This window comes from Acomys minous (genome assembly GCF_964271855.1).
Source record: "Acomys minous genome assembly, chromosome: 6".
Lineage (NCBI taxonomy): Eukaryota > Metazoa > Chordata > Mammalia > Rodentia > Muridae > Acomys > Acomys minous.
The window spans coordinates 120,890,995-120,906,975 of NC_140487.1; the positions used below are offsets into that span (position 1 = coordinate 120,890,995).

Below are 15,981 nucleotides of genomic sequence, written 5' to 3' on the forward strand. Positions count from 1 at the left end.
GCAGCCAGCATGCTGAGCACGGTGGGAACATGAACCCAGAGCCTCCAGGGCTCCCAGCCCACTGCCTTGACCGTCAGATGCAGGACTAGCTGAGCCTCTGGGCGCTTACCTTCTTTTTTAGGATGACTCTCTGCGTCTTTGGGGACACATCCAAGACGAGTTCTGCACAAGTGACTGCTTTGTGGGAAGTCACAGGCCTTCCTTTTCCCTCCTGCAAACTAAGATGAAATAAATGAGCGCACACCCACACACAGACGCACGCACGCACGCACGCACGCATGCACACGAGCACACACACAGAGCAAAGCATAAGTCCCTATTAAAGAAGAAAAAAATTGGGCCTGTGATGTAATCGAGGCACCCAGGAAACTAAAGTAGGAAGAGAACCCAGGCTACAAACAGACAAACAAAACAAACAGACAAACAAAAACCAAGAAATACGGAAGCAAAACCAGAAAGGACACAGGCAGAGAGCCGCCTTTCCCCCCAGCACAGCTCAAGATTGTTTTGTGAGAACACAAAACTCTGACATTTTCCCTTCCCTCATAATTTCAGTGGCACAAAACTAAGACAAGAAACCACTAGCCATAAGTCTTTAAGGGGGCGAGGCAAAAGCAAGCAGATGTCCCAAGGGAACAGCTCTGCTCTGCTGTCAGGTAGAACATCAGCAGCATCACACTCCCAAGTCTCCGCAGGAAAATGGAAGTCCTTTTAGGGTGAAAAGAATCCAATGGGCCAACAGCCACTTTCCCCAGTTCAAGCCTGTGGTGCTTCCCTATGGCTTAAAAATCCCAACCTTTATGTAATGTTGCTGCCTGGTTCGGCATGGGGTGTTTTTTTTCTTTTACTGTCCTTTGTGTAGGGTATTGGGGGATGTCTGTGATGGGTGGATAACCTCACCTGTGTGTGCGCTGGAGGCCAGAGGTCCACACTGGAGGTCTGCCTTTATCACCCTCAACCTGATTTTGTGAGATGGGCTCCCTTACTGGACCTGGGGCTCACTGTCTCAGCTTGGGTTTGCTGGCCAGCAAGACCCTGGGTCTGGCCATCTCTGCCCACAATGCTGGCTTACTACAATCACTGCGCACTGCACTTAGCTTTCCATATGAGAACTGGGATCTGAACCTAGGAACTTAATGCTTGATAATAAAGTACTGAGCCACTGAGGCACGCACCCTCCAGGCTCTCACCCCGTAGTACACGCACAGTACTTGAATGGTGTTTAATTTAGTTCACTTGCCTGTTCCCATCAAGCCTTACTATTACAAAAATGTACTGATGAGCTCAGTTAAAAAATTAGTCATCTGGACATCAAAAGCATAATGAAATTCAACAAATTAGATTTCATTGAAATGGAAAACTTTTGTTCTTTAAATGGTACCATCAAAAAGAGAAAAAGACGATCTACACACAGCATTGGAGAACAAAGTCCGCAGAAAGTTGGACGAGCAGCTGAGACGCCTGCCCACAGATGGACAGGCAGGCAGGGACACAGCGCGCAGCATTTCTCAGGCTCACACAGACTGAACACATTTCATGAGAGCAGAGTCACAAGCCAAGATACGGCTGGACTCAAAGCCTTACACTGCCAGCCCCAGAGGGTCGCTGAGGTGATCCCAACTAGGGGACTAGCCAGCTAGCCAAGCCCACAGGAACAGGAAGCAGAGGTCTGGGAGGAAGGCAGAGTGAGGAGTAAGTGCAAATGCCAATAGAGGTTCTTTTAGGGACTACAAAATTTTTTTTGAAGAAATTAGCAAAATGACAGTCAGCAGCACCAAAAATGTACTAAATACCACCAACTGTTCAGTCTGAAATGGTTAGCTTTCTGTTATGTGAATCTGACTCAATAAAAATAAAATTTCTTCTCCGTTAATAATTATTCCAAGAATGCACACCGACAGCATCAGGTATAATGCCAAAAACTGGGTCCAACTCCTAGCACCCCAACAGGGTCCAGATTCTGTCTCACTCTGTGCCAGGGTTCCCAGGAACTTCTCCCCCTCCCTGGTCTATGCACTGAGCTCATGGTCTCCAATAGTACTCTCCCTTTAAGGAGCTCACTGGCTGCCACAACTTACAGAAAACAAGGAAAGAGTGGGACCTGCAACCAGACAGAACTGGTTTCTCAGGCACTAGGCCATAAGCAGGTCCCATCTGTCAGGGCCATAGAAACAACCCACAAACAAACACCAGCAGCCCAGTATGTAGACAAACACTGCAGCAATTCAAGATCCAGGAAGACTGCTCAGTGTTGTTTAATGCTAGGCTCCGTCCCTGGGGAAGACCGTAAAGAAAGAAGAGTCTAAGCTCTGGGACATCAAGCTACTACAGATGAGGATGTGGCCTCGGCTCTCAAGTCTGGGGTTTGGTAAAGAAAGAAGGAATCAGCTGCCACTTGTCTCCTTAGAAACTGCTTACAGTTTAAAGCCAGTGCCTGATTAGACTATTCCGCTTTACAGGAGCAGTGATTACGTCCAGAATTACCCGGAGAATGTGTATGTGGCAGCAATGTAAATGAAGTTTTCGTAGTACAGCTGCCGGTTATTCTGGAAGTCGTTCATGTTGCAGCTGATCTCCGATGAGCCTGCCCCCTTAACGGTCAGTGTGAGGAAGGGTGGGAGGGTGGGCTCATCCCAGGCGTAATCCAGCGACGTCATGGGCTTCACCTCAGTCCGCAGCCTGGGTTCAGCTACTCCGTGCTGAGTGAAGACGACGGGAACCTAGAGGGCAGAGGACTTCATTCAGGGCAGTGTTCCTGCAAAGGGAGCCAGCTGGCCTGAGGTGGACGCTCCCGCCTTCCCAAATGACTACTCCGCAGGGCATAACCACCAGCGAGGAAATAATGCTTTGTAACCATCGCAGGAATTCCCAAAGGCCCACTGCTGAAAGGCAAGCACAACAGCCAACTGGAAACAGCACTTAAGCTGCCTCACCAAGAGGCCAGAGTGGAGTGCCTAGTGCTCTTGCTGAGGACCAGAGTTCGTTTCCCAGCACCCATGCCCAGAGGCTCCAGGAAATACAACATGCGAACCTTTGTAGGTACCCATATGTAGTGCACACACGTAAATAACAATGTAAACACAACACATCTTACAAATAAAAAGTTAAAGTAGATTTGCCAAAACATGACGGGAAGCAATTCCATCCTTCCTACAATGTCCTTACCCACTCAGCTGCTTCTAGGCAATCGGATCCCTTTCTCTGCCCGCACAGCACGTCTACAGGGAGCACGGTGTCAACCAAATTCTTAGTCAAAGTAAGTTTGGAAGACAGAAAGTTTACTTCAATTTGAAGGCAGCCCAGCCATTAAAATAATAGCAGAAGTGGTTGGAGAGATGGCTCGGTGGTTAAAAGCAATCATTCTTCCAGAGGACCTGGGTTCGATTCCCAGCATTCACATGGTGACTCACAATCATGTGTAACTCCAGTTCCAGGGGATCTAATGGCCTCTTCTGATCTCTGAAGACACCAGGCATACATGGTACACACACACACACACACACACACACACACACACACACACACACACACACAATCCATTATAGCATGACAGCTACTTTTGAGCATATGAACTATAAAAATAAAAAATAAGAAATATAAAATAATAACAATACCAGCTGAAACCATCTCTTAGAGTGGGGGTTTCAGGACCGTAGAGCTTTAGTGAGTGTCACATGCATGGCACCATAATCTTCTAACCTGCCCCACGTAAGAAGCCAGCCCTCAGCAGCACTAGGTACCTTGGAAAAGTTGTCAACTCTGAAAGGTGGCGGTAGCTGGTCTGTGTCACTAAAGGAGATCCTGTATGTAGCTCCTCGGAGAGTAATTTCCACTCGTAGGAAGAAGCATTTTCCCAGGGTGTCTCTGAAGAACAAGGAGTGGACATGAAATTAAGAGGAGACTGGCTGGAGGGATGGCTCAGTGGGCAGAGCAGCCACTCTAATTCCAGAGTAGCTGATGTCTTCTGAGCTCTGAGAGAACCAGGAATGCACAGGATGCACATAGATCCACACAAATACTCATGCACATAACATAAAAATAAATCTTAAAGAAAAAAGGAGGAGGAGGAGGAGACAGGCTGCAGCCCCTTCACTCCTCAGTCACACTTGGGGCCTCCATGGATGCTGGCAACTGTAGCCCACTGTGTGGTTTCTGATCAAATTTAGAAAGTGGAAAGGCTGGAGGAGCCCACACGGATCTTGCAAAGGACCAATACCCACATCGAGAGGCTCACAACTGCCTGTAACTCCAGGTCCAGGCAATCTGACTGGACCTCCTCAGACACCTGCAGCCACACCATAACCACCCACACACAGACTCATGTGCATATGTATAATTAGAAATAATGTTTTTAAAACTTAGAAAGCAGAAACTGAGAACATAGCAAAAAGTGATGGTTTCCTAATCATCTCTTCAGCTGATTTCTTCTATGAAGAAGACCCACGGAGAGCAGTTCAGACAGTCAGGGTCAGTCTCAGTTACACGGTGAGTTCAAGCCCCAGCAGAGCAGCATGGGACCCTGAGGGAAGAAGCAGGCATGCTGCAGTGTGTGTGTGTGTGTGTGTGTGTGTGTGTGTGTGTGTGTGTGTGTGTGTGTGTGTGTGTACACTGATTTAGATATATTTCTAGAGGAAAGAAAAACCTTGCTTTTACAGAAGAATATCAATTAACAAATGAAGAGACTAGAAAGTCCATCATTTCCAATCTCTGACATAAGAGATAATCCTAGTTGTATAAAAGTTTGGGGAAACAGCATTGGGCTGCCAACGATCCCTCAACGGGTTAGTCTTTACAAAGATGGAAAGGTGACTTCGCAGAAGAGGGAGCAAGTGGGCACCTTGGTGGGCACCACAATAGCCAAGCGATGATGGAATCACACCAGTAACGAGATCAATGTGTCACAGGGCTTCTCATGTGACTCAGGGAAGCACACATCACATACGCTAGCACTACCACACAAGGGGCTGACCTCATTATGCAGAGGACACGAGCATCCAAATACAGAAGAGAGCATATCCCACAAGCCAGTGCCACAGAAGCAACCGGCAAACACCACCACTGGCCCACGGACAAAAAAGGGAGAGGTGGCCAGCTTCCCACTACAGAAGGTAAGAGCGCCTACAGCTGCATCAGACAAATGACCACTGACCGGACCCCAGATCACAGGGTGGCTGCACCTGTGGGGAAGAAAAACCTGCCCACTCATTCAGTCTGCGGAGATTATTTATTAGAAAGCTTTGTGCCAGAACTAAATTCCTTGCATATGTATTAATGGTATCATGGTCACAGTATTACTATTTGTCATAAAAACAAAGCTATCATATCATTATTTGTGGTAGGTGCTGGATTTTATACAGCTCAAATATCATGATGACCTCGACTTACTTTCCAGCGGTTCAGCAAAGTGTGTTCACATATGCTCAACACCCATGGAGCAGGTGGAGGAGGGGGGAGGAGCGGGCAGGAGTAGGACTTAGCAAAATGCTGCCACCAGTGGGGGCGGGGATGGAAGAGGTTTTCCCACGCCGCCCCTGTAGCTTCTCATTCAAATTGCTTCCCAGTGAGAAGCTGGGGAAAGGAGAAGAAACGGATGGCAACGGTCACTCTGAATCCACTTTACCGAAGCCGTCTTAAAGGACTGACACTAGTCACACAGCCGTCACCCTCCTTTCCACGGACCGTCACCTTTTTAAAGTAAGCATGCCTAGTCTCAGCCCAATGAGTGGCTCCCAACAGCATGTTCTTAGCAGAAATAGAAAAAACTCACAAAATTCCTATGAATCTCAGGGATTCTGAACAAAAGAGCCACCAAAGCCAAGCTGAAGATCTCCTGCTGCCTCATTCAAAGGGTACCATGACGCTAAAGAAGTCAGCACTCGTGCTGGCACACACACAGGCCAGTGAATGAACGGGAAGCCCAGAAGCAAAGCCCTGTGGGCAGGGCCAAACGCCTGCCGACTGCCAATGCTGCTGGAGAAGCTGAACACACATCCTCTAAGCAGCAATCGGCCCCTCACAGCTACCACACACAAGGCTTAACTCAAAGCAGACCTGACCAGAAGAGCTAAGACCATAAAACCCTCAGGCAAACAAAGGAGAATGGCCTCATGGCGCTGGCTTTGACAACTGCCCTGAGATGTGCTGTCAGAAGCAACCAAAGTATCTATAAATGGATTCAACAACATCCCAGAAGACAAGCAGCAGTGGAAACAGGCAGACTAGGAGACTGCAAGTCACGTGCCTGGTCAGGGCTAACACCAAAAAAACAACAACCAGTTCAAACGTGGGCAAAGGATCCAGTGAAGACAATGACCATCAAGCACACCAAACTAGAGAAATGTGAACCAGAGCCAGAGTGAAGGTGGGGGTGGGGGGGTGGGGGGGAGTGGGAGGGGTGGGGGGTGAGGGGGCTGGCTCAGTAGGCCAGCATCAAGAACCCTCAGGGAGATCCCCACTCACTGCTATTAGGATAGCCACTAGGATATCCCCAACAGGAAGTGGTAAGTATTGGTAAAGCTGTGGAGAAACTGGAGCCCCTGGCCACAGTTCACAGTTAAATAAAGTGTTATAATCCTGACAAAACACAGCGCTTCACGTCCTTGACAGATTAAAGATGACGGAGCCAGTGGCCTATGCCTGCAATCCTGGCCACTCAGGAGGCTGAGGTGGGGAGACTGTTTGAGCTACTATTTCAAGATTATTCTGGGCAACACAGTAAGATCTGCATTAAAGAAAAAATGAAAAATGGAACAGCTGGGCATGATAGCATCCATCTTTAATCCCAGAACTCAGAAGGCAGAGCGTCAAGCAGATCTATGAGTTCAAGGCCAGGTTGGTCTATCTAGCAAATTCCAGCAAGGCTACAGAGTGAGAATTCTGTATCAAAAAAACAAACAAAACAATCATATGATCCAATGATTATATTCCTGGATCTAGACGCAAAACAACTGAAACTGGGGTCTGGAGTGCACATGCGCACACCTGTGTTAATAGTAGAAACCAAAAAAAGTAGAGGCATGAGAAAATAGATAAACAAAGCACAGAAGAGACACACGGCAGGATGTTGTTCAGCCTTTAAAAGGAAGAAAATGCTGACCCATGCCACATAGATGAACCTTAAAGGATATTATCCAAGGTAAAATAAGACAGCCACAAAAAGATAAATTCCACTTATAAATGTTCTTGAGTGGTCAGTTTTCTAGATATGCCATATAGAATGGGGACTGCCAAGGGCTGGGGCAAAGGAAGTGAGGTGTTGTTTAATTGGTATAGGGTCTTGAGTTTTAAAGGAAACCCTAAGTCTGAAGGAGGAAAAACACACACACACACACACACACACACACACACACACACACACACACACACATACAAAAAAAAACTGTTATTGTTTGATGGGGCTAGGAACATGCTCAGTGGCAGAGTGGTTGCCTAGCATGTACAAAGGGGTAGGTTTAATTGCAAAAAAGTCAACAACAACAATAAAGCATTTGATGAAACAGGAAGAAAAATAAGCCATCCTGAGCTAACTGAATTTGGTTGATTTTTCTAACAAGGACCTGAGGCTCACTAGGGTGAGCAAAGAAGATGTGCTGTTTGACTCTGACAGCTTGGCACAACCAAAAATCACCTGGAAAGAAATCTGTTTGAGGGATAGTTTCACATTGGGTTGGCCTGTGGCTGTATCTGTTGGGAACTGTCTTAATTTAATCAATATGAAAAGACCTACCCCATGGCGGTAGCACCATTCCGTAGGCAAAGGGTCCTGAACTATATGACAGTCAGAAATGGAGCTAAGCACACATAGTAAGCAAGTGAGTGTGCATACACTCATTTTGCTCTGTTCTTGACTGTGGGTGTGATGTGACTGGCTGCTTGGAGTCCTAGCTTTAACTTCCCCCACTCTGTTGGACTGTAACCTGAAAGTGTAAACTGAAATAAACCCCTTCTCCCTCAATTTGATTTTTTGGTTAGGGTATTTTATCATAGTAACAGAAATGAAACAAGAACAGAAGGCCAGATACTTTACTAGAGCAGTATCAGATGAGAGAAGAACATTCAAGTGCACAGGAATAAACAAAGACGGGTACCATCAATGGTATCAACTAAGCACAGACAGCAACTCCAAGTTACGGGCAGTCACTCTGGACTTTGCACGCCCTAAGGATCACATAATTATATTCACCACTGCAAGCTGCTAACATCTTCTAAAACACACCCCACCAAATGCTCAAACTTCCCTGGAATTTTACAAGTTCTAAGAGCTCTATTTGAGTCATAAATTCACAAGTCCACTTCACAAACAGTGAACTAGTATATATTTGTTATATGTTAAATATTGTTATATATGTTATATGTCATATCATTAATATGCCTCAAGCAAAGCTACATTTGTCTCTTTCAAGCCTCAGACTCACCTCATGTTGATATGGAAGGAATTATTCTTGTTGACTTCAAAGCCTCCAGACCAAATGCAGTTGGGAACGTCCATCAGCCTGACACACAACAGCTGGTCATAGTCATTGCGTGGCCAGTGGAACACCACACTGGATCCAGGCAAGGTGGAGATGTAGCCATTGGGATTGGCTGTCCCCTAAAACACACGGGTCACAGGCTTTAACAAGTCCACTTGATACCTGGCCAAGTCACATACAGTTCTTGCTGAGATCCTACTCTGAGCCTTATCCTACACAGGAGCTGTTGGGTCACTTACAACACAAAACATACAGTCTTGATGAGGAGCAAGCCTTGACAGTAAACTCCATGTTACTGAACAAGTTCTGGCCACTGCAAACTGCTTACCTGTCCCCGGGCAAATTCCCTTTGTGCAAATGCAAGCTTGTGAGATGATTTATTATCTAACAGGTAACGAGGGGCAAAGATGACCATACAAGTGTCAATATAGCGACCTCGGCCTTTCTTGACATCAATACCTACAAATGACAAGAACCATGTCTTTGATTAATCACGACAGAAAATTCCTGGCTTGACAGAAATAATATGTAGCCTTCATAGTTCCTTAGTTACTCTAAGCAAACAACTACGTCACCTAGAGAGAGTATGAAGCCTTCCAAGAGCGGAATGGAGCTATCAATTGCTCACAACGTATTATTCCTTATTCCCATTTAGGCTTTAGGACATCTTGGGGTGGGGAGCTGGAGAAATGGTCCAGTGGCTAATAGTGCTTGCCACCAAGTCTGACAACATGAGTTCGATCCCCAGAACCCATTATAGAAGGAGAGAACAGACAACTCATCCTCTGGACACACACCATGGCATATGCATGTGCCCACACAAAATAAATAAACAAATGTTTAAAAAAATCTCAAGGGCAATGTCAATATCCCTTTACTTCCTAGTCTCTTCACCCTGCATATACCACTATAGTAGCAGCTAAGATATGCAAGTGTGTGGTCACACACAGCTTAGCTTTCTGTTTATGAACCCGAGCCCTCAGACAGTTCCATGTGCTGCAATGATGCTTACACTTGGGACACAAACATCCCCCCCCCCCAGAGAACCTGCCTTTGTTCAAAACTAGAGTGGAAATTTCAGAGTACTTAGTGAGATTCTGTACCTAGACCTGAACTCAGTTGAGCACTCCCAGCTAGAATCTTCTCTCGTCATGTTAGCCCGCTGTCCAATAATCCAACTCACATGTGATGCTGGGATTTACTTACTTGTTAAAAAAAAAAAAAACAGGTCTTCCCTACTTACTACAAACTGAAATATATTGCATAAAACACCCAGTGAGAGAGAAGTCTCAAAACTACAAGTTTAACATAAAGAAAAATGAAGTCAGAGTTACCTTGTAAAATCTGATGACAATGTAAAAATACAACGCTCGGAGGGATGACTCACTCATTCGCAATGACAATAAACACAGGAAATAAATCCAAAGCATTGTACTGAGTTCCAGCCATACAATAATTAATATTTATACCCAAAGTAGCAAAAGTAATGATCGTGATCCTTACCGCCCCCTTCATACATGTTAGGCCCTCTCTGTGGCTGTACACTTAATTCTTAAAACAGCCCTCAGGAATAAGGGTGTTAGCCAATCACTTCCGCTGTACAGCTGAGGAAACTGAGGCAGGAAGTGGAGTCACTGCTCTAGATCATGCAGCTGTAGACTGGGGGTGCATGCAAGGCTGGGGATTCAGCGCAGGCACGGCCAGCACACCTCCCAGTCACAGGTACCACAACCTACTGCCTCTGAAATAATGTGCCTGAACTGGCTTAAGAAGTCAGCTGATTTCTAGAGACTGAGCAGGCTCTAGAGAGCGTCTCTGGACCCCTTTCCTAAGAAATACCACATAGCTCTATGGTGACGGGACACACACCCCCACTCTTCTTCTGGGACAAGAAGAAAAGCTTTAGTTGCTTTAGAATCAGCAGATCTTAGCTCATAGGAAAGCCACTTCAAAAGCTGTGCTTAATTTGCAAGTACAAAGAGTCGCCCAGAGCTGCAGATGCTCTATTTTTGGAAAAGGTGGGCTTTGTATTTCCCTTCCATCCTAGTTTACCCTGGCAGACCCCCAATAAATCGAGCTGAGATCAAAATATATGAAAAATCCTTCTTTCAAGGTACATGTCCCCAGCTTTTCTGCTTGGGATGGTGCTGTAAACATTCCAGAGAAGAAGCTGGCTGTACACACTAGGAGAGTTCACACACACACGGACGTGTGACACACGTCACAAACCTGGGGACTTTTAAGGTCCTATCTTGGCCCTCCTTCTGCCCCTTCATTTGGAAGGACAGAACTCAGATGGCAGGCCTGTGAGGAACACTCTCCTAGCACACACATTAACAGATTCTGCAGAGTTACACCTGCAGATGCGGTTACACGTGTATGCACATTTACACTTGTGCTCACTGCTCCACTCATCAGGCAAAACCCTGTGGCTCTCAGCGAGAGCTGTGTTAAAAAGGAGTAACTTTCATTGCTCTCCATTCCCAAATCTGTCCTGAATATAGCTTCCAGCCAACCTGCGGAGCTTGCTTTGGAAAACAAATTAAGGGCAAGACAGGCAACAGAAAGCCAGCCCAGCATGAGACAGCCTCTGCCAACTCAAGGGTTGGAGCAGACAAATGTGAGAGGAGCGCTCTCTTTGGCACCAACAATGCTGCTTTCTTTAAAACTCTGTGTGTCCACTGGAAGGAGGCAGCTTGAATGGGAGCATGACTACAAGGCCAGGTGAAGTAACCTGAACAGGAAATTACACCTGGACAATTCTCTTAAGAAATCATAAAGTAGGGCAGTCAGGATGGCTCAGCAGCTAAGGGTGCTGGCCTCCGTCTACATGCATGTGCCTGTGCACAATGCACAACACTCACACTCTCTCTCTCTCTCTCTCTCTCTCTCTCTCTCTCTCTCTCTCTCTCTCTCTCTCTCATACACTAAACAAACAAATTAAAAACCAAGCTTAAACTACCGCCTTCTCTTAGGATTCAGGGTAAACTGAACCATCTTGGGTCTTCTTCCTGTGTGACTGTCTAGACCTCATCTGGCCTCAGAGGGCACTGCATGCACATGGTACACATGCTAAAAGGCATGTGAAACATTCATACAAATAAAATAAAATAAATTTTCTCATGATGGCATCCCTGGCTACATTTTATTGTAAATTCACACACACTGTCCCTCTGCTTCTGGACTTTTCTGCTTCTCCACATCTGGACTGTCACTCAGCTCTGCACTTCAATCCCAGGTGAATACTCCCGCACCTACTCAGAGTTTCTAAGTTTGAATTAAAATGTGGGAACACTAGGGGATGAAAGTGTTTTAAGTATTTCTATTATTCCTCTGGGGGAAAAAAGAAGGTATTTCAGAGACCACATCTACACAGATATCAATCTAGCATTCAGAGAAGTTAGATCAGAAAACCTGCGCTTGCTGCCAGGCCAACATGCATGGTTGGTTTACCCATGCAGGCCTAGGATCTTTGGCCAATGGCCCCAATCCTCCCTCAGCCCCAGACATAACCCACCGATGTTGTAGATGAGCCCTGGGCGGTTTCCTTGCTGGATGACTTTCAAAGCTCGGACACCACTACCACCATCCAGGGAGAAGCCCTGACACCAGCCAGGCATGCCTTCTGGATGAATGCCTCTTCCGATTCGCATGGTGCAGCTGTGGTGGGCAGAAGAGCAAACACATTCACACCCACCCACAGCAGATTCTGAATAAGGACCCCGTGGCTGCTACCCGCTCAGGTCTCTCACACCGACTCTCAACCTTACCTCCTGTCAAGCCCAAGCACAGGGAGACATGTTGACTCCAGAGGCAGCCAGAGCACAGCAGTGTGTGGGAGACAGTGAACTTCAACTAAGCCCTTTGGGAGAAAAGGCCAGTACTCTCCATAAAATCCTTCCTTAAATTTTAAAGACTTTTAAAAAAACACTGTAAAGCAGCAAGGCAACTGGTGTGGTGTCTTTCTAAGAACCAGTGTGATCCCACTGGCACAAACAACTCCAGAATGTGTGCTCCAGCACTGCGCTACCAATGTGGCCTTGGGCAGCTAACTCCTCTGTGCCTCAGTTTCCTCAGTAGTATCTCCTGCCCTTCTTTAACCCTAGAGACTGAGGAGAAGGCAATGAGAGGGCCTCTCAGAAGCACATTGGGAAGTGTGACTTCCCATTGGTAAACCAAACTGTGACAAATGCCAATTTTAGACCTCAGACTGCCATGAGAGAGACACTAGCTGTGTCATGTATCCAGTTGTGTCTTCCCAACAGCCAGAATCTGACTAACTGTAGGCCTTCTCTAGTCTCAGGCTGGCATGTCACGCACATCTGCATCCACTGGAGTGCACTGGGGACCTTCCTGTGAGGCTTCCACAGTGCCCTACGATAAAGGTGAGAGACATGGGACACATCCAGTTGTTTTTAGACTGGGGCTGTAAACTCCTGAGGAACACAGAATGCCAAAACTAACAAAAGTGATTTAATGTCCCTGCAAAGTGCCTTAAAATGACACCTCACTTAACCTCACAAGTGCTGCCCCCACCCTAGACTTCCATGAATTTTAGATGGTGCAACAGCACACTTGGGATTTCAAACCCTCCTACAAACAGCTTCGGCTACATTCATGGCCTGAAGCCTTCACCAAGGACAGCCTGTCTCCTCCCTAATGCCACTCCTCTCCAGGGCTCAAAGCTAATAGCAGAAAGGAGACAGGAAGAGGGGGTGATGCCCAGCTTCTCTTCCCTAGCACAATTACAAATCAGAGTCCTACTTCAATAAAATAGAACTGCCTTTCAGTGTTCTCAGCATCAAATTAACATGTAACTTGGGTTAAAAAGAAGAGCCCATTAAGTCAGGGCTCCACTGCCACCAAGTCAGGCCTGTGGCCTACAGGACAGTTCTACTTACACAGGTGGCTTCTGGCCTTGCTGATTTCCCACCCCCACCCCACCCCCATCGGCTCACTGCCGACCCCATAGGTAGCCACACTCACAGGTTTGGCTGCTCTTTGTCAGCATAGCAGAACAGGAGAGGGCTCAGGCTCCGGGCCAACTCATGCTCCTCAAACTGGCCTGCAGCATCTGTCTTTGCATTGTCCTGTCTGAAGATCAGTGGTAACCCTTTAGGAAGGAGGGAAAAGTTTGTATCATTCCCACCCAGTCTGCCCATCAAACACTCAAATAGCAAAGGGGGAAATCACTTCGGGGAAGCAGAAGTGTATCAGTGTCTGAAGAACACGTAACAATGGCAGCTTGACACAGCAGGGAAGACTGAGCAGATCAGACACCCGGAGTGATGTTTCTGCACTGGCTCAGTTTAGTCGGCTGAGCAAAGGCATCCAAACCCCCATGTCAAAGGGCTGCTTGAACCGTCTCCGTGTACCTGTTTTGTTGATTAGCCAATACGGTGCAGAAATGAAGATCTTTAAGGATCCTTCTGCACGACATGCGATGCGGATGGTGAGGTTGAGCTGCCGCCGGTTGACGTCATAGAGTCGCATTCTGACCATGTAGTTCTGGGTCCCAGGCGGAATGAGCAACTCTTTACAGAGTGGAAAGTTTTCCAGTGACACCCCTAAAGGCACAAGATATTGTTCTGGACTGGCACTTAAACTGGTCAAAAGTAGTCTTTAACCAAAAACTAAACTGCAGCTCTTTTAGGGAAATCACTAAGGATCCACATTCATCTTGTTGGACAGGAACAAATATGAAGCAAACCAGAGACCAAGAGTCACATTAAGAAGTCTGTACAGCATGATGAACAGATGGGGTTTTTCTTTTGTTTTATTTTGAGACAGGGTTTCTCTCTGTATGGCCTTGGCTGCCCTGGATCTTGCTGCGGAGATCTGCCTGCTTCTGCCTCTCAAGTGCTGAGGTTAAAGGTGTGTGCCATCACATCCAGCGATGAAGATATGATTCAGCCCACTACTTAGGTTAACTGTTCTAATCCCAGAGTTCCTTAAAGGCCTCAATAAAGTTATGGCTAGTGACGCCCACTTGCCTGTTCTCTACCCTGAGCCTTACAAAGGAAACTTACTCGATGTGATAAACACCGCAGCCTCCATCTCTGCATCAGTAACACAGGTCAAATAGCACTGCTGTAAGGGTTACATCTTCCTGAAGGGCTGAGTGCACACAAAAGTTTGCCTCTTCCCATTGGGAATTTACATGGTGTGAAAAGATGGAATCACTCCCTATACTCACACATAAAAGAAAGGGCCCTGCTGCCTGCTGCCTGGCTAAGTCCTTGGCTCTGAGTTGGTTCACTGAGGTAGTGTATGCAACTTGGTTTCTGCAAGGGGTTTAGAACACTCGCAAAACACTGCCTGGTATTTCTCATAGGCAGCCTTACCCAGTTCAATGTTCTGGGATGTATCAGCTGTCGGGAGGGCGGCCTCTTTGCCAGGTTTCAGGGTCCCATTAATTGGCATTCCTTTTACATAGAAGTCCAGTTCACAAGGCAGCAAATTGCAGATGACGACTGTTGGCAGGAGATATATAGTATGTCCAGGCTGTCTGAAAATCTGTTTTGCACTGTCAGAAAATATGTTTGACGGCATGTAATCAGGGTAATTCTCTTTCTTTATGGCCACACAAAACCTGGAAAGATAAAACCGCATGAAAACCATCAGCCTGAATTAAGAACTGGAATTTGTTTCTTCTGAGCTGAATAACTTAAAAAAATTTTTTTTTAAAAAAAAGGTTCATGTCAGTCAGATAGCTGCAACCTTTGATGAAAACCTATCTACTGAGGCATAGCACATGGTAAAATAGATAGGCTTTGAATACTAGGGTTTGATGGGCATTGGCCATTACATGCTCCTGTGTGACCATCACTCAAAAGAAGTTAAAGAGTACTTTACCCACAACACTCCTTCACTAACTTTCCAACCGGTGTGTTCTCCCAGTCATCTAAGCAGCCCCTTTTAGCAGACATGTCTGCTCATAAACTACACACAAATGGGGTCACGTGGAATATATGACCCTGTGTTGGGCTTTTTTCTTGTTTAACAAAATTCATACATGCTGTTGTGGGTTCACCCTGTTGCTATGGTAAGACACTCTGACCAAGAGCACTTTAGAGGAGAAAAGAGCTTATACTCCCAGGTCACAAAACACCATTAAGAGAAGTCAGGACAGGAACTCAAGCAGGAACACAGAGGCAGAAACCGTGGGGGAATACTTCTGCGGGGCTCACTCCGTGGCTCACGGGTACCTTACTTTCTTAAACAGCCGAGGACTGCCTGCCTGCCTCGGGGTGGTGCCACTCACAGTGGGCTGGGCCTTCATCAGTTAATAATTAGGACAAGCCCATAGACATGCCCACAAGCCAATCTGATCTAGGCAATTCCTTAATTCAAACTTTCCACTAAGATGAGTCCAAGCTATACTGAATTAACAATTAAGGAAGAGAGACAAACACAGTAAAGATGTTTGAAACCAATAGGGAATCATACTATCACACTATAATCATACTTAAAACTACATATAGAGTGTGTGTGTGTGTGTGTGCGTGTG

General features: G+C 46.4%; 1 protein-coding gene across 7 annotated transcripts in view; it reads right to left on the bottom strand.

Annotated features, from left to right (window-relative positions):
• The window catches only part of VPS13D (vacuolar protein sorting 13 homolog D), a 229,158-nt gene that overhangs the window by 99,863 nt on the left and 113,314 nt on the right, over positions 1-15,981 (bottom strand). For all 7 annotated transcript variants that reach the window (XR_014780258.1, XM_084787200.1, XM_084787199.1 and 4 more), the window contains 9 exons: positions 14,816-15,063; positions 13,847-14,038; positions 13,458-13,584; positions 11,989-12,131; positions 8,800-8,930; positions 8,415-8,590; positions 3,741-3,864; positions 2,485-2,720; positions 110-218 (listed from right to left, as the gene is read on the bottom strand). Coding sequence is in view for 6 of the 7 variants with exons in the window: in XM_084787200.1 (XP_084643326.1) it covers positions 110-218; positions 2,485-2,720; positions 3,741-3,864; positions 8,415-8,590; positions 8,800-8,930; positions 11,989-12,131; positions 13,458-13,584; positions 13,847-14,038; positions 14,816-15,063 (1,486 nt within the window). In the remaining variant the exon portion in view is untranslated. The remainder of the gene's footprint in view (positions 1-109; positions 219-2,484; positions 2,721-3,740; positions 3,865-8,414; positions 8,591-8,799; positions 8,931-11,988; positions 12,132-13,457; positions 13,585-13,846; positions 14,039-14,815; positions 15,064-15,981) is intronic.